We start from the raw sequence: 25,685 nt of genomic DNA on the forward strand, positions 1-25,685 counted from the left end.
AAAGTTCGAAAATAGTGTTAGAGTTTCAAGCATTGATTTTAATTGGATTGAAAAAGATAAAGAAGGAAATCTTTTATTTGAATCTAATGGTTATCCTAAAATTAGAACATGGTACAAACCTCAACATTTTATAGTCAATACAGTTATGAAAATTTCTGAAAACTTTTATGACTAGTATATATTTTAGTATTCTTACAAACAATAGGTAAATTATAACTTATATAGTTTTTATAAATGTCAATTAACAAGGTTATATTTCTTTATTTAAATTTTTATATATTTCATATAAATATGATCATAACTTAAGTGTATTTTATTAGGTTTAATTTTTGTGATTACTTAAACTAATTAAAACTTCTTATTTTTCTTATGTTAAAAAGAAGATTTTTGATGTTCTTAAATTGTTTTGTTATGAAACTTTTATTTAGTCGGAAAATAAATGCAAAAAATACTTGTTGTCTTAATTTAAAATTTGAACTAGAAAATATGTTATAACATACTTAACATGTTTACAGATTGTATCTTTATAAATTGAAGATTTTTAAGCCCTTTGTAAGGGAGGTTATGATCATCTAATTGCTTAAAAAGACAATTGATACAAATGATGTACAGTTCACCTACTGGCAATAATCAAGTTATTAAGTTAGTTTACAATTTCAGAATTGCTTAAGCTTTGTCAATTTAACTTTTTAATCTTATTTATTTTTTATCAACTTTGCAGTTATCTTTAATTTTTTGACCGAACTAAAACTATCTATACATCTTTTATCTTAATTAATATAATCTAAAAGCTAAAATATTTAATATATCTCATAAAATTTTATAACCAAGGTAAACTTTATCTATTAACATAATGTTTAAAATATATTTGTGTTTTAATAGTATTAAAGAATAGATTATTAAAAATAATATTTTGTGTTTTTTTATTTTTTTTATTGTATTTCTAGTAGTATTCTTACAAAATATTGCTACAGTACTACTTAAGATTGTTGCATTATACACTTGATATGATATAATACTTTTATTTAATAAACTGTTTTATCAAAATAATTCTTTTAATATTTTGTACGTAGTTAAAATTTATTTTTTAAAGTAACTACAGTTATTATACAACGGGGTTTTCACATACTCTTGGGTTGCCACACACTCAGAATAACCCAGGATATTTTGAAGCTTTTTAAGAATTTCAAAAAACTCAGGATGACTCAGGACAGTTTAAGGTCACTCAGGACAAGTTTTTGACTCAAAAACCTTAAACTAAATTTTATGCTAAAAAGGACCCAAACACTTGTACTTTCGGAAACTTGGAAGAAATTCAGAAAACCTCAGTATAATTTCTCAAAAATTTTTGGCAACCCTGCATTTACCTCTATAAAAAGCTTAATAACTATAGCTTCACAAATATTTTATTTTTATTTACATACATCTGACGTTCAAAGATTTCAAAAAAAATTTACTTTTTTTTTGTGTCAGAAAATAAATTTATAGAAAGTAATTCTTTTATTTTAATTAAAACTATCTCAATGACAGTTTTTCATTTATTCATAATAAGAAAATATTTTTCTTCTAGTTGTAATTTTATTGTTTAATTTTTATGTTTTTACATCGTATTTACAAGATCTGAAGCAATAAATTGTAGTATCACTTATAGACAAGTTTTTTAAGTCAAATGTTTTTTACAAAGATTAATTTTTTTTTTATCTTTTAGAACCTTAACCAAAAAATTAGTTTTATACAAGTTTACAATATTCTTTTGTTTAATTCTATTTGAATAAAATTTATTTAAGCACTGACGGGGTCTTTGACCGAAACTTAGTTTGTAAAATAAAAACTATAAATAAGAATAAATATATTCTTTTGTTTAATTATAAACAATTTATAGGTTTGTTTGTTTTCATTTACATCTTTAAAAAGACTAATAACTGTAGAATTAAGAAGTATTTCAGCAACTGAACAACAATTAAAGTAAACAGTAATAATGATGTAGATAATTTTTTATTGAGTTGTTTATTTAAACCAGTAAAACCTAGTTAGTAAAAGACAATAGTTTTTGTCTGTAATTAAACCTTGTAACACAGTTAATTAATTTAAAAACATAAAGTAAATGATAAATTGGTAAATTATCAGTATATTGATGATTAGCTAGTTTTATTTATTTTATGTTTTTGAAAAATACATACATATTGACACTGCATTATTTTTGATAATGATATAAACATTATCGCTTTAATATTCACAATATTGTAATTGCATGTAAATGAATATTACATTTTATGGGTAGCTTTCTAAATTGCACAAGGTGATTAAATTGCACAGAGACACATTTGCGCAAAGGATTACTTTTACACAAAGACTTTTTTGCACGAGCAGACAATTTTGCACTGGTTAAATATTTTATTTTTATTTTTGAATTTTTTATTAATTTAATTATCTATCACTGTTACCCCTTACCCTCGGTCGGTAAATTACTTTTATTTATTTATAATTTTTTTTTATATACAGGGTTGCCACTTTACCTGGAAAAACCTGGAATTCGAAAATTTAGGCAAAAATAATCTGGAAAAACCTGGAATTTTGATCAAAAAACCTGTAGTTTTTAATAATTTTGATATTTTCAGTAGTAAAATTTCGATTTGACACAAAAAATCTATCATATAAATAAGATTTTTTTTCATCAACAAAAATTTTTTATATTAAAAAACACATTTAAAGTAATTTTATGCTATCTTTTCAATGTTTTTGTACTATTTAACACAGTTTCTTATATAGAAATTAACAAAAAATAGACCTGAAAATGTGTACTTTTAAAAACCTGGAAGAAATTTGAAAAACCTGGAAAAAATTTTGAAAAAGCGAGTGGCAACCCTGTATATATTAGAATTTTTATTAGTTTTTTTTTTATCACTGTTACCCCTTACCCCCGGTCAGTATTTTTTTTTTTTTAAATTGTTTTTTAGTTTTTTTTCAGTTTAAAATTTTTTTTTTGAGTTTTGTTTACTCTCGTGCAAAATTGACCCTTGGTGCAAAATTGTCTTTGTGCAATTTTGTTCCCAAGTGCAAATTATTAACCTCTTGCAATTTTGTCTTCGTGCAATTTAGACCCGTTCCTAGATTTTATCGTTTAACTATTATTTAAAGTATACCTTTTATTTTAAGCTAACATTTAAGGTTACATACATTTCTTGTTTACAAATATCATACAGAAAAAGATAATAAAATCACAATATAATATTTTGTTTCACTCTTTGTGTGTTATAAAGATAGTTATTGGTAGTATCTTGGAGCTAAAATAAATTGTTGAATAGAATATAAATTGATGTCTGTTAAGGGCATAGGGAAGTTAAGATTTCAAAAAAAATAGCATTGACTTTTATATGAAAGTTTGAAGTATAAACTCTAAATCAGCATTAATAAAATATGATTTTTTAATTTTTTGTGAAATCTAATCATTTTTGTAGAAAATTTCTCATACAAACGTATGGGCTACAACTATTTTATGGACAACTTACTTAAGATTAGAAAATTAAACTAAAATCTATCTTCTCCTTCATTTTTAAGCTATTGACCTCAAATTTCATTAAAATAAAAATTCATTGAGTGCTTGACTTTCAAAGTCGGACAGTTCAAAAAACATTTAGGAGACCATATCTCAAAAAGTAATGAAAATTTGAAAAGTTTTGAATAGAATAGCGGTTGTTACCTTACTAATTACCTATGAGCCTTATTTTTTTGCATAATTTTGAGTTTTTTAGATATTGATAAAATAAGTTTTAAAGTATTGTAAATTTTGATTTTATCTTTAAATGAATATTGTTTTGCAATTTTTTTTATTAATTTTATTTAATTAGATCTACAAGCGCTTTTTTTTCAAATATGTTTTACTTATGAGATATGGCCTATTCATTTTTTTTATAAAACTTAAATTGTTTGAGTTGTCCGATTTTGAATTGTCATGTAACTAAAAATCCTGTTGTAATGATTTATGAATGAATTGAAAATTTTTCACTGGTTAAATATTTTTTATTTATTTTTGAATTTTTTTATTAATTTAATTATCTATCACTGTTACCCCTTACCCTCGGTCGGTAAATTACTTTTATTTATTTATATTTTTTTTTTATATACAGGGTTGCCACTTTACCTGGAAAAACCTGACTAATAGAATATAAAAATATTTTTTAAAAGATTTTTTTTAATAAAATTTAAGAAATTCTTTATATTGAATTGTTTGTTTATAAAGTTAAGAATATACTCAAAAAGCTTAAGGAAGATTGCTTCAAAACTGTAAGAGAAGATAGATTTTTTTTAAATAGTTTTTTTTTGTCTTTTTTACTTGGCTCTTCAATAAGAATCCTATTGCATTCTCTAACTTTGTCCTTCTTTTCTCTAAAAATTATTTCCATTATAGGAAATGGTAGTAAGCAACTGCTATTTAAATTAAGCATCTTTAAAATTAGATCAAATGTAAAAAAGTGTCTTGCCCCTATGACCTTTAATAATCATGAGTAGAATATTGGTTATACATACTTGATTAAAGTAATGTATTTAGTTTAAACTAAAAAATAAAGCTTGCAAGTTTTTTAATTTTTTCTGGTATCAAATATAATGGAAGCATTATTTGTGTGAAAATCATTGTAAATAGTAAGTAATTTTACAGCTCAGTTCATCTAGATGGCTCTTATAAAGAACTATGCACCAACTCAACCTTTCCTAACCCAAATGTAGTCAAGTTTGATTTAAACTCTGAACTAATATGGGTTGGAACAACTTCTGTAAGTTTTATTTGAAATTAATTAATATGAAGTTTAAAAAAAGTCTTATTTTTGCAATAAATATGGTAGTTGAAAGATTTGTTTATGTTTTGTACTAAGCAACTATCATTTAGATGTAGGTAAACTAAGGTCTTAAATAAGTGATAATCATTAAAAGAGCAAAAATGTTTCTTTGTTTTATTTGAAATACTAAACTTATCATGCAAGGGTTCGTACACATCAGGCTAAATCATTATTTTGGATTTTTTTTTAAATATTGCTCAACAGTAAAATGTTATTAGTATTATATGCATTGCTTATTAAATTAATACTGCGATATAATTTCACTTTAAAGAGTTTAATTTATATAGTATATTTTTTTAAAACTGCACAGACTACTAAAACTTTCTTACAACTCCGGCTCGCAAAAGAGCTATTTGTAAATCTTTATAAAATCTACTTATTTTATTAAAGTTTTTTTAAGAAGATTCGTAAATTATACAAGTTAAGTTATATACATTTTTTTTTTTAGTTTTATGATTATATAACTAATAAAATCAAGTTTTACAAAAGAGTTGATCATACCAATTCGATCATCAAACCACAAACTTCGGTAGACTGAGACGAGCGTACCAGATGTCTTGCGTAGTGGATAATGTATTTAATGTTTCACAGCAAAAGACAATGCTGACGTCGCTGATCAATACAAGCAAACGGTTGCTTCATGCTAAAGCATTATAAACCGTTTCGAGATTGCAAGTTTTCGGTTGTGACCGATGAGTCCCAGTGAGGACGAAACCGGTCTCAGTCTACCAAAACTTGTGGTCTGATGATCGAATTTGTATGATCAACCCTTTTGTAAACTTAAGCTTGTCTCACGGCACGAGGGTCCAGGCTTCTGCTCTTCAGACTTTCACTAATGTTTTTGTTGTTTGAAAATCAAGTTTTAGAATATTTTGTTCTACTCCAATTTTAACTATTTAAAAACTAAGTACATTTTATATATCGTTAGTAATATTTTGAACAAAGTTAAAATGTTTCATCTTGATTAAAAAAAAATTTTTTTAACTTACTTATTTGATAAGTATAATTAATGTTCAATTTAGTATTATGGTTGTGAGAGCATATGTATTTTCTATAAATTGTGCTCTCGTGCATGGTAAGTTTAGTGTGAAAAATTAACAAAAACTTTGTAAATTTCGTCCGTAGCAAAAAAGTGTCACAAACTTTTTGACCAGGGAGTGGTGACGTCGTACTTTGGAGCGAACATGGAAAGGTATACCCAGTTCAAGACGACCAGGGACACCTCGAGCGTGCTCGATCTGCTCTCGTACGGCGACAAAATACTCTCGCTCCACAGTGATACGCTGAAGTGCAACTACAAGAAAGGCAGATGCGCTTATGACATAAAGTTATTTTTGTTCAGTAAGATAGTGGTTGCGTATATAAATATACATGTTTTACAATAAATTAAAGTAGTGTGATATGCATGATTTTTTTTAATATTCAACTTCAAGTTGAATATTTAATTACTTTAACTTCTTAAGCAAAATATGATAACAAAATGAAAGAAGGGAAATAAATTATTGTTTGTTTTTTAGTTGAAAAGTATGTTTTATACATTTATGTTGAAATACTATTAGCTATTTTAAAGTTTTATACTTAAGCTGTTTAGTACTTATTAAATGTTCATCAAACAAAAGTTTTCGAGTTTACAAAATGCTTAAGTTGTTTTTTTTGTAAGTTTTGGTTTTAATTTCAAACGTTAACTTTTTTCTTACACACTGGTGTAATTATTTTTATAACTACTAACTTCTAGTTCAGTTCGTATGTTTTTTCCTTACAGACATTTAACAAATTAAAGTGTCATCTTAAACAATAAAATTTTGAAAAAAAACACTTACTCTTACTGTTTAATTAGGATGCTTGTTTTTAAATGAAGTTAAACAAAATGATTCTTAATAGTAAACAAATAAACCAAAAATTTTGTTTTACTAATTTACTATTATAAAACTAATGCCATGATACTAACACTCAAAATATTAACTTATTTAAACATATTTTTATTTTTTTAACTGATATAATATAATTGAAAGTTTTGTTTTATGAAAAACGTTGTTTCTGGTGTTTCGTAATTTTTTTATGACCTTATTATAAAGTTTAGTACGTATTAAACATATTTTTCCTCTAGTTTTGAAGGAGCATCTTGCAACTCGATGATGATGCAAAGAGACGGAACTCTATTGGTCGGAGGAACACATCCGGGAGTTGCTCAAATTGATATCATGACGCAGCAAGTCATCAGAAGGTAGCTTCATTGTACTAATTGCTTGTAGTTGTGATTAAATTTTTAGATTAAATAAAGTTTTAACATAGTCGCAAGTTGTACAATTTAATTTTAAAAATATGTTGTGTGTTTTCAGAAACAAAAGTATATAAAAGAACTAGACAAAGTTAGGAATATTGAAGATTATATTTGTTTGATTAGCATCTAGATATATAACTTATTTAATGATTGCATTTTATATACTTTTGTGTTAAAAAATAGTTATAAAAAAATCATTAATACAAGTTTGTTTTTACAGCTTTTCATCAGCTGATTCTAACGATAGAGAATCGTTAAAGTTTGCGTCATCTTACACAAATTACATAGTGAGCAGTGGAAATAATGGTCAAGTATGTAAAATTCTAGAATTTAGTTATACCGGTTTAAAATGAGCATTTTACCGAAATGTATTTAAACTTAAATTTATATAGTAGATTATTATATAATATTTTACTCGTGTGTGTTTATATTTTTGTTATTTAAAAGCTGCTTCTTTACTTTGTAAAAACTTCTAATAAAACATAGTTAATTTTTTTTTTGTCGCAGGTTATGCTGAGAGAACCGAATACTTTTAAAGTAAAACACACTTTAAACATTCATTCACAAAGTATACTTGATTTTGATGTAAATGGAAATACATTGTTATCTTGTGGTATAGAACGTAACAAGTAAGTTATGTCAAAAAACTAGTTGTTCAGAAAATAAAGTAATTTATGTCTCTAGAATGATATTTTTTAATTATTAAAAAATATTTATTTTTAGAAGTTTAGTGTAGAGTGCAAGTGTTTAAACTTTAACTTTACTAATAATAAAAATTTAATTTTTTAAAGCAAGGATTCCCACATTTTTAAAAACTGTGTTGATCTTATTAAAAGATCTTATTGGTTCATTAGAACTTAACGTTTCAATAAAATGCGTTTATTGAATATATTTTACTTAGGTTAATAAGCAGTAAAATAACTACTTTTGTAAAAATTTCATTATTATAAAGTGTGTAACATGTTGTTGAAAAATATAAAAAAACACTTTTTAAAATTTTTAGGTTATGTGATAACTTAATCTATGGATTACAACTGCTTTAAAGTTAAGCTATAAATTAAAGATATTTTCTATGTTTGTTAGTTTAATGAAATAGTTAATTAAATTAGTTAGATTTATTATTTAGTTAAGAATAAAAACCATTGTACGAATATTTTTGCTTCAGGCAATACCCTCAACCATTGGTAGGATTTTTTGATTTACGGATGTTACGAAATCTCACTCCCATGCAGTGCGGCATCACACCAAGATTTGTGCGGTAGTTTTATTTGTTTATCCATTTTCACTAATACAAATACTAATTTTACTATGTTCAACAAAATAGAAACATAATTAAAAACCTTCTTTTTAGTCAAACTTAATAGTCTAAAACTAAATTGCTTTCTTCTTTTTTTTTTGTTTATAAATTTACAAAAGCTTCAATGTTTTAAAATTTAGTTTTTAAAGATAAGACTTTTAGAAGGATGAAATTTACTCTTATCAACATAATAAAAATGGATTTCATAAAATAATTAAGATTTTTATAAATACCTGCCAATAGAAAATAACCACAATGCAAATGCAATTCCAACAAAAACGCAGGTTTGTTCCTTCTTATTCGAGGAGAGTGGCGATATTCAGCGAGGAGGGGCAGCTGGTGGTCATCGAAGACAACTCGGCGCTGACCGCAACAACTCCCATATACCAGCTGAACAACATGCACAGGCTGGTCAGCGTTGACGTCTGCCAGTCGAAGCAGGCCATCGTGTTTGCCGACGCCGGTTTGTAACCTGGTTTAATTTGACAATTAGCTTTGAATCGGTGTTTTATTTTCTCAACTATGGTTCATGAAAAGTATTTGTTTATTTTCTTTTTATAAATTTCATTTACAAAACTTTGTAAAAAGTTTTAAAATGAGTTTATTTAGAAAATAAATTAAACTTACTTTTATAAGAAATGCTTTATAAGTGTATACGTCGTTGTGAAGTACGAAAACGTTTAAAATTTATCCAATCAGTTCACTTTATAAAAACTTTAGGCTCACAAATGCATCTGTGGTCAACTAACAAAACTCCACAATTCAACCAAGCATGCTCTTATGAATTAACGTTTGCTCAAAAGCCTGTGATAAGAGATGAGCAGAAACCAATCATTGACATTGATGACTTGTCTGTTAGTTTCACTTTTTTATTTAATTTTATACGTAATGTGTAGTGTTATAAAAAGCATACTACATATACATCTTAAATAAAGCAGTAAAAAAGACATAGCAAACGTATTCAAAACAATATTGTATAAGAAACCAAAAGAAAAAAAGTTTTACGCTTTTGTTTATACGTAATTAGATTTATTTATTAGATTCATTTGATTAGATTTGTTTATACATAATTAGATAAATAAACAAGTTGAGTTACTAAAAGAATACTTGTGTGTTGTAAAACAGCATGTTCAGTTCAACTTGACAGGTGTCCTTGTCTTCAATACCAGCACCATACTGCGATGAGCCTTTGTTGTCAGATTGGGATGAAAAGTTCTGCAAACAAGTGTACAGAAAACCTGAGCCGATTCCAAACGACATATTGGCCATCATGAAACGGAGAGACAATATAAATCACGCTCCCAATATTCACAAGAGACTTCTGAATCAGGTACGCCTGTATGTACGCTTTTTTATGGTTTTGCTGTTATAACTTTTACAAGTTACTGCATCATAAATTGTTAAAAGACATATTTGTAGATGAACTTAGTTTTTATAGTACAGTGCTTATTCACTTATCCGGACAGCTTCAGTCCAAAAAATATCAAAAAAATTCAATACTAAACACAAACATTTTTGTGTGATGCAAATATTTAAGTTTTCATGCTATAAGAAAATTTTAAAGGATTTTATAAATTCTGCAATTTAGTTGATTATTTTGACGTTATATTACAAGTTAAGCTTACATTCAAACTTGGCTCAAAATTAGTTAAGTTATCAACAACCTTTGTATACTTTATTCTTCCAGAATTTTAATTAGTAAACTAAGTTTCGTTTAAATTAAATCTTGAAGTAAAGATATTTGTATATTGTTTTCAAGAAATCAAAACACAAAAAAACATTGTATAGTTTGTATATAAGTTTATATGTAAAGTAAGTCAGTTTAAAGTTAATTTTTAAACAACGTTATTTAAAATATGACTTTAAGTTTTTTATTTAAACTTTAAATGTTTTTTTGACTAGTTGATTAAATCCTAAGTTTTTATAGAAAATGAATATATAGCAGTTCTTTTATGTTTGATTTTTAATTTAAACTATATTGTAAAAGTTTTTAATTCAAACACTTTTTGTTTAAAATGAGGTGCACGAAAAATTTTTTAATTTTTATTTTTAAGTTATATAAGCTTGGCCACGCACACTCAACATACCAGGTTTTAGAAACAAACAAAACATTATAAAAAAAGGAGACGAGTCGACTAACGATTGAAAGTAAACTAGAAGTTAGAAAAAGCAATGTGCCAAAGTCTTATAAAATCGAGCAGTTTAGAATATTATATAATCGAGACTTTGTACGACGACATTTTGAAAAGTGAAGAAAAGTTTAAAGCAGAAAAAGAGGAGCTGAGCTTTTATTATTTATTAAGCATTGCCAAAAATACAGCAGTTCTATTATTTTATGAAAACATTTTAGTAGTAGTTATCCTGAAAAATGGTTATCCGGACATGTTACAGAAAAATTTTGCCCAACATGTTCGGATAATAGAATAAGCACTGTAGTTACTTTTAAAGTTACTAGTTAGTGTAGCTATGGTCAACCTCTCCAGTCGGCAGGTGAAAAATTTTTCCCTGATTCTTTTTTCACATACAGGGCTGCCACAAGGTCAGGAAAAATTAAAAAATAATGACAAAATCAGGCAAAATGGGGGTTTTTGAAAAAAAAGTCAGGAATCTTGATAAAGTTTAAAAAAATGTCAGATTTCGTCTGTTTAAATTCACAATATTCCTTATTTTCCAAAGCCTTCAATGGTAAAAAATTGATTAAACATCCTCTAAAGTCAGACTAAAATTGCAAAATTTTCCTTGAAATTTACAAAATTACTTATTTTCTAATGCCTTCATTTGGTGAAAATTGGTAAAATATCCTAAATAAAAATGCAAAGTTTTTCTATTAATATATTGATCAACTGCCTCACTTGAACAAGCAGTTTTTGTATGCTTTTGAATATTGATGATCTGTGTAAAGGTCACTTCTATAGTGAAACTGTGGTATAACACAAAAGTTCATCTTGCAAAATTTTAGAATCAGAATGTTTTTTTTAAGTAAATAATTAAGTTTTTTATAGTTAAGCACTAAGTTTAGTAGTGTTGTTTTGTACCTCTTTATAGTTTTTTCAAGTTGTTTAAATTTGAAATATAAGTTATAAGAGAGGTCTATGTCATGGTTAAGTTTACTTATTTCTAATTTTTCGTAGATTAACTGAAAATTTTAAAATAAACAAGAGTAGATTTATTTGTTACGAATTTTATACTAAATGATAAGAGGAAGTATAAAATTGAAAGCTTTATATAGTTTCAAGTGTATTTATTAGAATAAACTTAAATAAAGAATTCGATTTAGAAAAGTCAGGAAATTTTTCTCAGCTTGATCTGTGGCAACCCTGCACAAAGTGGGCCGGATTTGTTAGACATTTATCTTAAGACTTTCACAGCTGTTGTTTTTTAATAAACATATAACAAAACTAACTTTTTTATTAGTCTAACCGCCAAACTATAACAATATACCATGAGTTTACTTACAACTATTTTTCTATCATATACATATATATCTATTTTGAAAAGGTACCTGTAAACTTTTCCTTTTTATTTGTTTTGTACAAATTTTGTGTCTAAAAATAAGTTGTGGGCCGGATAAATTTTCTTAGTGGGCCATATCCTGCCAGCGGGGCGTATGTATTCCCTTCCCTGAATTAGTTCCTTATTTTCTTTTACTTTGAGTTTTTTGCATAAGTTTTAAAATTAGCAAAAGTTTATATTTTATTTTACTTTGAAACGTGCCATTTCAACATATTTTATAATAATTTTTACTTCAGGCTCCCTACAAGTTGAATATTTTGAAAAGCAACAGTCCAAAGGACAAGCAGAGAAACACTGCTTACAAAACTGCAGACACCAGGCATTCAAGACAGCCTAACTCCTGCGTCCCAAACCAGTACAAAGTACCGGCTAAAATACCGGAAAAGTTTAAAAGAGTATGTTTACCAAGAGTATATATCTTACCATGTTTTAGTAGTAATGTTATATGAGTTTTTAAATTTTGATTAGTGGCTTTCAAAAGTATGTAAGACAATATTAACTTTTGTATATTTTTATTCTAACTTGAGAAAAAAAAGTTTACACGACTAAAAGTTAAAGTTATTTTTCATGTAAAGTAATGTTTTGTTAAAGCTTAAAAAATAAGAGATTTATAAAATATGGTATAAGGTAAATAAGAATTTAATATTTCCGGTTAATATTTGATTGTTGACTTATATTTTTTACTAGTTAACTTGTTTAAAAGTTCAAGACTTTTTTAGACACGAAGACTTGAAGTTCAGAGCTTCAGTATGTTTTTTATGTAAGAAATAAATAGTATAGTTAAATGAAAAATATTCACTTTACATATTATTTAGATCATTAAAATAAAAACAAAGCACTAAGAATAAAAGTTCAAAAAAATATGCAAAAATATCCGAAAAACTTAAGCAATTAAAACAAAAAATCTACTTACTTAAACATTATAAAATAGCCCACTTAAAGTTTTATTTATTTTTGTAATATTTTGCATCCATTTATGATTTAACCCATATATCTCCAAGAAAGTATATAAACTTTCTTCTTTTTACTTAATATTTTTCTAGTTGATACTTTTAACACTTATCGAATTAGTCTATCTGTTTGTTACGGAAATATAATACTTCCTTTTTTTAAGATGCATTTCAAATACACAAAAACGGGAGAAGAAGACTCGGAAGTTCTCAGGCAGTACAACAGAACAAGTTTTCCCGGGTTGGATCCCAATCTACCGAACGCATACTGCAATTGCATGCTGCAGGTTACACTATTTATAGTATAGCTTTTTCTAAATAGATAAAAAATTCTCATGTTTGTTTTAAACTTTATTGATTTTCATACAACAAACATATGTGTGCCTCCACAAGATGTGTTTTGATACATCATAAGTTTGAAACGGGTTAGTTGTTTTAAAAATTATTAAACCTAAAGGTGCTGAATTTTGTTGAGCCGCTCCGATGCGCTCTTCTCAGCCACCACAATGTGAAGCAGCACTTTGATCTTGCGGAAGAGCTCGGATTTCTCTTTGATATGCTCGATCAGGCTTTCGGTGGTATGTTACAGGTATGTTTGCGTTTATTAAAAAAAAATTAAAGTACTGTTAGTGGTGCTTTAACTTTTGTTGTTCGTTACAGCTGTTCACTTAAAATCCTATTAAAATAAAAAAAGATGTTTGTATTAAACACAGTTTTTTTTTTCTTAATTATCAGGCTACGAATTTTCTGCGTGTGTTTCGGATGAACCGTGAGGCCAATTCGCTCGGATTGAACCAAACAAAATCAAGCAATTTAAATACAAATTTATCACTTATGATTCAATCCTTCAACACTTTTTTACTGCAACAGCTACACAATGTAAGTTTAAATCAAGTGATTTACTTGTTTATTGTAACTTGCAAAAAAACTGATAGGTCTTAATATCATAACCATTATAATGGTTTGCTAAATTTTTGACGTCGTACTTATAGTTTTTATTTCAATAAAACTTCTACAGCAATTAAAACCAACAGAAGAACAGATTCAGAAGCAAAAAGAAGAAAAAGTGAAGTTATCGAAAAAAAATAAGGAACGTAAGTGTTTTTCATCTAATTAAATATTTAGATAAGTTTCACTAAATTTATACACAGTCTTGATATTCAGTACTTGTGTTTTCTCTTTTTAGACTACCAAACTTGTGGCATACAAAAGTTATTTATTTATACCAATGTTACAACTTTATTGACTAGTTTATCTATTAATCTATACATGTTGTTTGTCAAAAGATTTATTAGAAACTTGGAATTATATACTTTTTTGAATAACTTACAGCTCAAAACGAGCGTACGGGGTCGATAATCAACCAGCTGTTCGGTACTGATGTGCGCGTCGAAGCCAAGCTGGTAAATGGTTTGACAACGACTTCCATGGAAACCCGCTTCGTCTTCAACCTCAACTACCCCACCCACCGGAAAAACGATCAACCCATCCCTTTCTCGAAAATTGTCCAAAACTCCATATGCGAGGTTTTGTTGTTGATTTGTTATTTTAAATAAATTTTATGAATGTATATTGTTTTAAGAGTTTTAATACTGGTTAAAATGATATTTTTTAGTTTAAAATGATTTGTTACCGTTTTTTTGAAAAGTTTTAACTGTTTTTAAAAAAAGTTTTCAAATAACTCAAAATTAGTATTATTGATTGACCCTTGCACAACACGAAATAAGTAGTTTTCTATTTTTTAAATCAAAAATGGCTGGAGTAAAGTATCTTTAAATGACAAAATAGTTTTTAATATGTAAACATTTTTAAATCTCAGTTTTATGTATGAAGTACACTGTTGTTTTGAATTTATAGTTTTAAAATAAAAGCTATTTATGTGTTTATTATATTTTTTCATTTAACTGTTTTTAATAAATGTAAACTTGTTTTTAGTTGTCAAAAATAAAGTAACTGATTTATGAATTTTCTGAGCATCTAAAAAACAAAAAGTTATTTATCAATAACTACCAAGTAATAATAGCCATAGCTTTTTTTTTTGTAAAAGCTGTTGAACATTTTTGTTTGAACCAGTTAACTTTTTTTACAACTGGCATTTTTTCAGACTTCCCTAAGAAATAACTACGATTTTTCAAGTCTCCAATACATTGAAAAAGTTCGTTTAAGTTTAAGAAATTTATGTCTGCTATAACTTTATACTGCTGTAAAGCTTTAGATGACTCTAAAAAGAAATAACAGTTATAACACTTTTTTAACAGGTATCACTTTTTCACGTTAATTAATTATGTTAAACTCTTTTCGTTACTACTTACTTTTAACATTTCAGTTTATCTTTTCAGCCTACATGCGACTTCGAATATTTATAACTTTTTCATATCTATAATTACATCACAGAAACAAAAACCTTGTAGCTTACCTGAAATCCTTGCATTAAATGTCTGTTTAGACGACTTCGAAAAAAGACATTTTTGGAGTGTTAGTTATTTATTGTTAGTAATCTTCGCTTGAGTTGTTTTATATATATCTATTTTTATTTTGTAGGAGTGTATTTATAACTTAATATGAAACAAACATTTATATTATAAATTTTATTATTAGTATTAATCTTAAATTTTCATATTGTTTAGAAACTTTACCTTTTTGAAAACTAATAAAAAGTAGTTTTCAATAGCATCGTCAGCTTAAAAATGAAAAATACATAATAAAGTGTTTGTATGAGTAGAGTATTGATATGTATGTGCTGTGATTTTTCTAGCTCTTAAATATTTACAAAGGTTTGTTAGTTAAAAGCCTGTTTATCATAATTTTCAGTTGGTTTAAAGTTTAAAAGCAGATATCCTAGTATTATCCGATAGATTTTTAATCATAATCAGATTATTGAGTAAACTTTTATAAAAACATATTTAAAAAAAAATATTTTTTTAATATGCTTCTGTTGCTTGAAATTTTAATAAAAAACTTAAGTTTGTTAAAATTTTGTATACGCTAAATTAAAAAAATATCGCCATGAGTTCTTCTAGGTAAAAAGGTCGACAGCTTTTAAAAGTGCTGCGTCAAATTTACTGGAAAAAATGTTTCGGGGATCGGATTTGTAAATTAAAGGTTTCTATACTAAACTTTATTAATACCGCAGTTTTGAAACTTTATACCAAACTACAAAAAAAAAGTGTTTAAAGCAAACTTGTTATAAAGACGTCGTCAATTAACCACAGATGTTTACTAATAATTAAATTATAAGAAAAGTTATGAAATTATCGACTCTGGTTATTCTTAACAAATCTTTTAGCTGAAAAATTAGTTGCAAGTCGATTTATGATTAACGGACTGGGTCTAGTTGCTGGCCGTAATTTGCCCACACCTTGTTTAGACTTACGGATTTATATTTAAACGTTTTTTTTTAATACTGTCATTTATTAGACTATTGTTTATTGAAATAAAATGATACTAATAAGTAGTAAACTTTTATTATTGTACTCAGACGCAGAACAGGTTATACCAGGAAAAAGTAAAAAAAATGATAACAGATGAAAGCGGAAAACACAAAAACAATGTCAACCTCGATAGATGGTAATAACACCTATAACTTGATTTGTTACGATTAAAAAACTAAATCCTTTAAGTTCTAATTCCATTAAAATTTATAAAATTTTAAAAATGCTTTTGTAATACCAATTGTATAGTAGTGATTACCTATTTAAAGTGCTGCTTATGAATACTTTAAAAGATATTATTATTAAAATGACGTCGTACGTTTTTCAAAAGCTTAAAATTACTTACTAACCTTCTCAGATAAAATTCGTTTTCAAACTCCTATTTATTACTATGAAAATCAGTTTTTAGAGTTTTATTTCCACCACTTTAAAATTTTTGTAAAAGATTTACTCGTGTAAAATAATTTTTTAAAGATTAATTTTGAAACCTCTACATGTCTAACTTTAACTTTTTTTGCGTTTAGTATTGAAACAATTATTTAAAGCTGTGCATGTCACAAAAAGCTAGCACTTTACTCAACCACCAATGAAACTGCAGGAGGGATCTGGCCTTCGACAAGAACGTCGGCAGCTGCGATCCGAAGCCTTCGTGGCTGCCGTACTACATCAGCATAATCATCGACGCAAACGGCGATTTTCACGTTTCGTCCTGCTTAGACGAGTCTTCGAACACAAGTTTGCTTGTTGCTGTTTTTTTTTTCAACTTTTTTATGAACTTCTTAAGTAAACAGACGTTTCACTTTTTAAAAGCTAATTTAAACTGTGTACGTTTAAAAAAAACTATATAAGTGTTTTTGTTATAAAAAAAATTAAAAGCAGTTTTAAATAGTCTTGGAACATTTTAAATTACGAAGTTTTCCATAAAATCCAACTTAGTGGTCTTTATTTTATACTCTGTATTAAGCATGAAGTTAGTTTTTATGGAGAAATGTTGTTATACTTAGTAAAATTGAAGATTATCTAAAAAAAATTCTGCAAAATGTATATTCAACAAGATGATTCTTTAGGACTTATAATATTAAACTAATTGAAAAAATAACAAATTTTAATATTAATATATACCTTAAATTGATTAAAGTTTAGAAAATTAAATCTATTTTATTTGTTGAAAATATGATTACAAAGTTAATACTTATAAATAACTCATAAAACTAACAATTATGTGTTACATTTTAAATTGAGCTGAGGTACATAGATTTTTTTTACTGTTTTAACTATTGAGGAAAACGTAAAGTTTGAAATAATAAGAATAAGCAAAAAAAAAATTGTAACTTTATTAATATTTATTTATAATCCTTTAAATTTTTTTAAACTTATTTACTTTTTTACTGAGTTACTAGTAGTAGTTTTAATAATTTATTCTTTGTAATCATTTTACTTAGTTAGTTTTAGTAAATTTAAAGTTATCTAGTATGAACAGAAACTTCTTATCGGTGATCAACTTATGTATGTTTGAGAAAAAAAAAGATCATTTTAAATAAAATATCTAATAATCTAAATATGTACTTCACTTTTATTTAGTTTTTGTATAAACCATTAAAGCCAATTATTTTTTCCAGGGTTTCCCAAATCGGGCAATATGGCTCTATTAGGATCGTTAATTTGTAAGGCGGCGAAAAAGTAAACGGGAAAATAACTAACAAAGGGCGAATGTTTTTTTAAATTTCTGTCGAAGGGGCGTTTATTAAAATGAGTTTGGGAAACCCTGGGATATCCTTAAAAACAAAAAATCTAGCGGTATTAGAAAATAAATTAGTAGTAAATTTAAACAGGGTTGTTAAAAAACCTAGAAACCTGGAATTTGAAAATTTAGGCAAAAAAATCTAGAGCTTGAGAAATTTTGGAAAAAAAAAAGAAAAACTTGGAATTTTGAACAAAATCACTAAAAAACCTTGAATTTTAAACAATTTTTACATGTTAAGAAGAAAAATTTTGATTTGACACAAAAAATCTATCATATCAATAAAATAATGTTTTGTCATCATCAATTTTTTTTTACGTATTTAAAGTAGTTTTTCAGTATCTTTTCATTGTTTTAAAACTATTTAACACATTTTTTTACCTTTAACTTAACTTTTAACTAAAAATAGACCCAAAATGTGTACTTATAAAAACCTGGAGAAAATTTTATAAAAACATTTGGCAACCGTGTTTAAAGTATTTTACATTCACTAAAGTTTAAAAACACATATATGCAATACTTTGCATTAACAATTATTTGATAAATTATTTTGACTATAATTTGTTACTAAATTTAAAGAATAACTATATTTGTTCGTTTTTAGAGTATTATGAGTTGAATTTTTATTTTTTAAATTTCATTATTAAACTCATAAACAAGTTTTATTGTTATGTTTAAATCATTTTTATTTTTAACAGACATTCCTTTAGATGAGAACAGTAAATTTGCGTGAGTTTTCTTACTCGATTTTGTTTCAATTTTAAAAACTATATACAATTACATTTTAAATTTGACTTTTCGAACTGTAACCGTAGTGAAAAAAAAAGTTTTGTCAAAAATTAAAAATTTTAACTACTATGATTCTTATAAAACTAAACGTGTAAAACAATTATCTATGCCTTATAATGTAAATACTGTAAAAGGTGTATTATAACAGTTAGCTTTTATTTCAATTCAATTTAGACAGATTATCTAATCGTAATGAAATTGGATGATCAACCAGTATAATTCAAACAAATATATATAAATTTGATTCTACAAGCTATTTAAACGCCCTTTAGACTAGTTTAGAAATTAGGTAAATAAAAAAAATAAAAATAAACTTTTTTAGTTGTATTGAAAATGACACAACTTTTTCACAGTAATTACGAATTACATGCAACGGTATCTCATATTACCGACCCTGCGACTGACAGTCAAGATGGACTTGTCGCTCACATCAATGTTGCTGAACCTTATCATAAAAGAAAAGAGGTTTTCATTTATAATAATAAGTAAAGATTTAATTTATTTAAATTATCAGTTAAAATATTTTAAGTTTGTAAAACTTTTTAAGCCTAACAAATTTTAAAATCTTATGTGCCTCTATACTATATGATGCAGTTTTTCTGATGTTCGAATTTGAAATAGTTTTATAAGTATATATATTTTTGAATTTCTTAAATATAAGTTACTTAACTTTTTTTTTAATTAACTTTCAAAATTTGAATCTGTCGCGTTTTCTAATTATTATTATTATTCGATTTTGTGCATTCAGAAAGTCACTCACAGCCAGTGGTACTTGTTCAACGAGTTCATGATCAAAACCATTGAAAAGGAGGAAGCTTGCCATTTCGACTTGAGCTGGAAAGTTCCCTGCATTTTCTACTACAAGCGAGAAGACGTTCTCAACAGGTTTCAACTTTAAGCAGCAGACTGTTTTGATCAGTCCGTCTTTAATTCATTTAAAATCATGTAATAAAGTTATCTAACTCTAAACACCTTTTTATACTTATAAGAATCATGTACAATTTCATTTAAAATTTACCGATTTTGTTCGACTTTTCAAACTGTAACTGCAATGAAAATAAGCAATTATGTCAAAGAATTAAAAATTGTAACTATTACGATATTTTGTAAAACTCAACGTTCAAAAAAATTACGCCATATGCTGTATGAAAGTTTAGCAACAATGTTAAAGGAACACCCAGGAAGTCAAGTTTCCGATTGGCAGCGAGATACTGGACGCGACGCCCTCCATATCAAAAGGGCACTCGCCCACCCCCGAGCACCTCAACAACTCCGTCGCGCTCGACCCCGACGACATAACGGCCGGCATGCTGCTGGCCTTCGACTCGGAGTTCGTCGAATACAAAGCTGTTTGTTGTTGTTGTTGTTAAATGGTGGTGTAAAAAGTTTAGTAACAGTAGTTGTTTTACTGGAAGTTTCACTAAGAATAAAAACATTACATTTTTAAGTTCAGTAAAAATTAATAAAATAAATTGAAATTTTAAAATTTACCAAGGTTTCATTTTCTTAATTTACAATGATTAAATTAACTAACCTTTTCTTAATTAACTTTCAAAACTAATTTAAACAATAATAATAAAAAATATTTATTTTATAATCAACCTTCTACTAAGATTATGTTTATTCTTATATTATGTTTTGTTGTAAAGTTTTTGAAATTTTTTTACCACAATATGTTAACCACATAAATGTTATCAAGCTTAAAATCAAATTAAAAAGCATTGCTTTGTTAAACATTTTTCAAATATAAACTGCATATATGCATAAGAATTAGTTCTACACAACAAATTTACTTTTAGTTTAAGTTTAGCATGCAATACTTTTCTAAACGTTTTACATTTTTAAGTTTTATATTTTTACCAAACTATTTAAAATATTAAACGTATCGTTTGTAATTTCGAAATGTCACAAAAACTTTCTTTACAAAAACTAAACCCGCCAGAAAGAAGTGGAGTTGCGGGCTGATGGGGTCAGGAAGATCAAGCCGACCCAGTACCTTCCCGGCAGGGTTTCGGTTGTCAGGGGCGAGGGGGACATGGAAGGGGTGCCCATAATCGACGATTACATTCCCACCCAGGACCAAGTGGAAAACTACCTCACTAAGTACTCTGGTTTGTTACTCGCCACTAACAAATTTTATCAAAAGCTAAAATTTTCAAAGTCATATTTTGTCAGTTTATGTGATATTTTATTTTGCATAAAAGAATTTACGCGTAATTAGGACTAATTAACTTCATCTGCTATGTTTTTTCCGGTGTTTTACGTATATTGTTTTATTTTGAAACTTATTTATCTTTAATGCATTAAAAAACATTTTTAAGAGTTAACACAGTTTACTTACTGAAAGTTTACACAACTTGTTAGGCTATATAAGTTCTTTTATATTTTGTGCTGTTTAAACTGTTTTTCCCAAATAATAATTTAAAAAATATATTAGTAAAATTATGAGTTAGTTTTAGACTTCAGTAAAATTTAAAGTTAACAAAGTAGAATGTAAGTTTTTTTTTGGGGGGATTTTCAAAAGTTTATCAGAAATCGAACCACATAATTTCTTTAACTTATAGCGAGGGTTGCCACACACTCAGGGAAACTCAGAGAATTTTCAAGTTGTAGAAAATATCAGGGAATTTAAATTCTTTTTTTTTTAACTCAGGAAAAATCTGAGTAGTTTTGGTTTTTTCTAAAAATTTCAGGGAATTTATAAGATTTTTTTTTTAAATCGCAGGAAAATTTTTTTCTAAATCTAGAATGAGATTTAGTAAATCCAGTTTCGATATTTTGTTCAAAGAAGTTAATTTTATTTATTTTTAAGTGCTTATATAGAAAATTTTTAGCCTTGCGGCTAGTTCTTCAATATTGTTAGAATTAGCATTTTAATTTTTTAATAAATAATAATTTTTTAAAGAATTTGAAAAAAACTCAGGGAAACCCAGGGAAGATTCTGGTCACTCAGGGAAGATTTTTTGACTCAAAGAGTGGCAACTCTGTTATAGTTTGCCATTTATTTGAATTGTTCATAGACGGAATATTTTAATTTTATCACAAAACAAACATACTTGACAAATTTAAAATTGTTTTTTGTTGTATCCACGGGTTTCCAAACTAAATTTATAGTTACACATGACAACGATATTACACTATTTTGAAACAACCTACTTATGTTTTTTATTAAGGTCATTTATGTAGGTACCATTTTAAATTTTATTCTTTAATGTTAGTTTATGTTTTTCTTACTAGTTGTTAACTGTTTTTTTTTTACAACAAAACATTTTTGGTTATAAAATGACTTATACTTAATTTTTTTTATTTGTTTTTATTAGCTCAGCTTTAATGTCATGTGATTTTTTAATTTAATTACGTATATGTTAATAAAAATCAATAAATTCCACAAATAATAAAGTAATTTGATTTGAGTTTAATGCGCTGTTTTTATTTTTCTTGCTAGTTTAAAACTAATTTATAAGTTTTTTTAGATTTTACTACATTTGAAAAAAAAAATATTTTTCAATTATCTCAAAACAAACAGTTATTTGAAAACAATTTGCTCTAGTATTATAATTAACATACTTTATTAGTAAGTTTAAGAAAAAAGTTCTGTTTTTTGTATAAAGTAAGATTTCAACAATGTTATTTAGGTTTATGTTTATACATCAGTTAACTCCGCTAGACAAATTAATTAAAACTATTTCTGAGTCGTAACAAATACTTGTGACAAAATAATTGAACTTGATAATTTTATAATAAGTACCGCTAGTAATAATTTTAACCTATATATATTTTTAACTTAGTTATTTGGAATTATAACCTTCACTATCTTTAATCTGTATATTTCTGATTTAGGTTAAAATTTACCTTGTAGGCTGTTTAAATAACAAGTTTTACAGGTATAAACAAAGAAGATTTAGATGTTAATCTTTCCACAAAGCACATGACTCCGTTTAAAACAATTTATTGCAAATTGAAGTACCTAATTCATAGGAAGTGTGTGTTTGTGGGTCACGGGTTACAAAAAGACTTTAAAGTTATAAACATTGTTGTAAGTTTATCTTTTTTCCCTTATAGTTATTTTTGTTTAGTTTGTGTTTTTAATCAAAGTTTAAACTATAAGTTATTGCTTTAATCAATTTATTTCGTTAGTTCTAATTATCACATTGTAAATAATAGAAATAGTCTATTTAAGGGCATAGGGGGGTCCACCTTGATTTTTACAAGTTGATCTTATTTTATAGAGTTTTATCTGAGCTATCAGACATTTTTAACCGCTTGAAAAAATTTAAAGTAATTTTTGAGATATAAGCGATCAAAGTCGGTGACCTCAATAGGTTCCTAATTGAAGGCGCAAACCAAAAACGCGAAAAAAGACTATTTAACAAAAATCTATCTTCTTTTTCATTTTTTAACCAATTTTTTTCAAATTTTTACAGAAAGTGTATTATTAAGTTTTAAAAAGATTGGATGCAGTTTTTTTTTTAATTTAAAAAAAATAAATTTTGATCATATAAAAAAACACTTTTTATTTTTAATTTTTATCTAAAATTTTTATTTTTCAATGTTTTTAAATCCCAATATTCAAAGTTTTTCAAACTATAAAAGGAACGTTTCGTGAAAGTTTGAGGTCTCTAGCTCAAAAAATGAAGGAGAAGATAGATTTTTAATGATTTTCAAAATTTCCGAGAAAATTGACCCCGAAAAATTTGCGGTTCATACATTTGTATTGGAAACTTTTTATAAAACTACAATATTTAAAAATAAAATAGGTTTTATTTTATAAAAACTGGCTTGTAGTGTGTACTTAAAGCTTTCATATATAATCCAATGAAATTTTTAATAAAAAATGAAAATGTCAAACCCCCCTATGCGCTTAATTTCAATTAAAACAGATAAATAATTAAGGTTTGAAAAATACCAAAAGATTCATTTGTTCACATCTGTTATTAATTTTTATTTATATTTTAAATTAAATAAATATTTTCATGCAAATTGGAATCCATAAAATTATTTACATTACTTTTACTATAAACATACATTTGGTTATATTTATTTAATTTATTCTGCTGTTGAGTTTTTGTCAATTAAAAAAGCTTTAATTAACTTTAACACATTGTTTTTATTCATATTCAGGTGCCACAAGATCAAATAAGAGATACGGTTCATTTATTCCAAATAGCTCGCAAAAGACTGATTTCATTAAAGTTTCTGTGCTGGTACTTTTTGAACGAGCACATTCAAACAGAGTCGCACGATTCAGTTGTGGATGCAGTAACTGCTTTGAGGCTTTATAAGTTTGTTTTAGTTTATACTATTCTGTATATTTATTGGCTTTTAATTTTTTTAGTTTAAGTCAGCAAAATAATTGGGGTTATCAGCCTTTTGTTAACAATTAAATGAGATGTATTTTGCTAAACTGTTAGTATTTTCTAACAGGAAATATTTAGAATTTACGAAGGAACTCGGTCATCAGAAGTTCAAGTCTCAAGTTCTTACAAGTATGTACGAATATGGAAGAAAGTTGAATTGGCTTGTGCCAAATAACTGCCAAATTAAATCGCCCCTGTTTAAATAGTGTTTATAAATCGAATAAAAAAAATCGAAAACCGAGTTAGCTGTTGTATGTATTATGCTTGAAATATTTAAACTAAAACAATATTTGTAATTAGAGAAACATGTGTAATAGCTGTTTTATATAAAATAGATTTCAAAAAAAAATAAAGATATGCCCAAATGTTTTGGAAAACTTCAAGTTTAATTATGTGCCTATTTTTTAATTATACCTAATGAACGGTATATAATTTTATTTGTCAGTTTTAATACCATATTTATTAGTATCTTTATCATTTAAGAAAATGAAAAACCGTTCCACATACTTTAAAAACTTCAAACAAAAGTGCTCGTATGAATTCATATATTAACCACAGCAGAAATGTAAACTAAGAAGAGTTTTACATTTTATTTTATCACAAAAATTTTTAAAATAATACGAAATAAATTAAAGTTAATTTTGTTAAATTAAATTTAGTTTGAAATAATTAAAAAGTTATTTTTAATAGTACTCATTAAAACTTATAAACAGTGTTAGAAAGGTTGAAATTTTATTACTAATAGGGTTTGGCTATTTTTGTTAGGAAATATTGGCAAAATGTAAATTCATTCACTTAAAATTATGAGTAAAATTTTGAATAATTCACAACTTTAATCAAAATGACTAGATTATTAAACAGAATTAAAGCCTTAATTTTGACAAAAAAAAATTGGCAAAGTCTGAGGGTTAATCAGTACAAATGCTAGAAAGTTTATGAATTTCTAGTAGAAGTTTGAGGACAAGCATGTTTTTGAACAAGATAATATACTTTCAATTGAGGCATTCAAGATTATTTGCAACAAGATGATTAAAATACATATATCAGCGAGATGGGAGTGTTGCAATTGTTAAGATTTATTTTTATTTATGTTGAGTGAACAAGTATTCTGAAAATAAAATTTTAAATATGTCTGCGGCATTTACATGACAACTAAAACTGTAATGATGTTTTACAGGGGCCATATCTGATAAAATGTTTTGAAACTTAAAAAAGTATCAAAAAAATCATTTTATTAGTAGGCTACACCTTTCATCAAAGAACATCTCACCGTTTAGTTATAAGCACAAAAAGACACCGACCAATAAAAGTTAAAAAAATGCTAGTCTAAAATTGCAAAATTTTTCATAGGAGGCGTGTATACAAATAGTAATAAATCGACTCATTATCAAGTTATTGGCAAAATCGAAAACCTTTGAAATTTATGATGCAATAAAAATATCGATCTAGCTGATCCGAAGTTTTTTTTAATCTAGATACAGAATCAATGCT

The 25,685-nt window shown here is 26.4% G+C and overlaps 1 protein-coding gene across 1 annotated transcript; it reads left to right on the top strand.

Annotated features, from left to right (window-relative positions):
- Positions 1-513: 513 nt before the first annotated feature.
- Positions 514-24,435, top strand: LOC145833908 (PAN2-PAN3 deadenylation complex catalytic subunit PAN2-like). The gene is made up of 28 exons (XM_082941165.1): positions 514-642; positions 4,658-4,772; positions 5,990-6,162; positions 6,943-7,059; positions 7,337-7,427; positions 7,624-7,745; positions 8,282-8,374; positions 8,698-8,876; positions 9,134-9,267; positions 9,561-9,743; positions 12,163-12,321; positions 13,041-13,163; positions 13,334-13,465; positions 13,612-13,755; positions 13,895-13,970; positions 14,209-14,402; positions 14,981-15,031; positions 15,271-15,351; positions 16,355-16,443; positions 16,906-17,042; positions 18,747-18,777; positions 19,191-19,302; positions 19,586-19,722; positions 20,009-20,186; positions 20,780-20,948; positions 22,722-22,873; positions 23,959-24,119; positions 24,262-24,435. Exons 1-28 carry the CDS (start codon positions 602-604, stop codon positions 24,398-24,400), a joined length of 3,513 nt encoding a protein of 1,170 aa, XP_082797291.1. The 5' UTR covers positions 514-601; the 3' UTR covers positions 24,401-24,435.
- The last annotated feature ends 1,250 nt before the right edge of the window (positions 24,436-25,685 follow it).

This window comes from Thalia democratica, chromosome 4, assembly GCF_965202585.1.
Source record: "Thalia democratica chromosome 4, ktThaDemo2.hap1.1, whole genome shotgun sequence".
Classification (NCBI taxonomy): Eukaryota; Metazoa; Chordata; class Thaliacea; order Salpida; family Salpidae; genus Thalia; species Thalia democratica.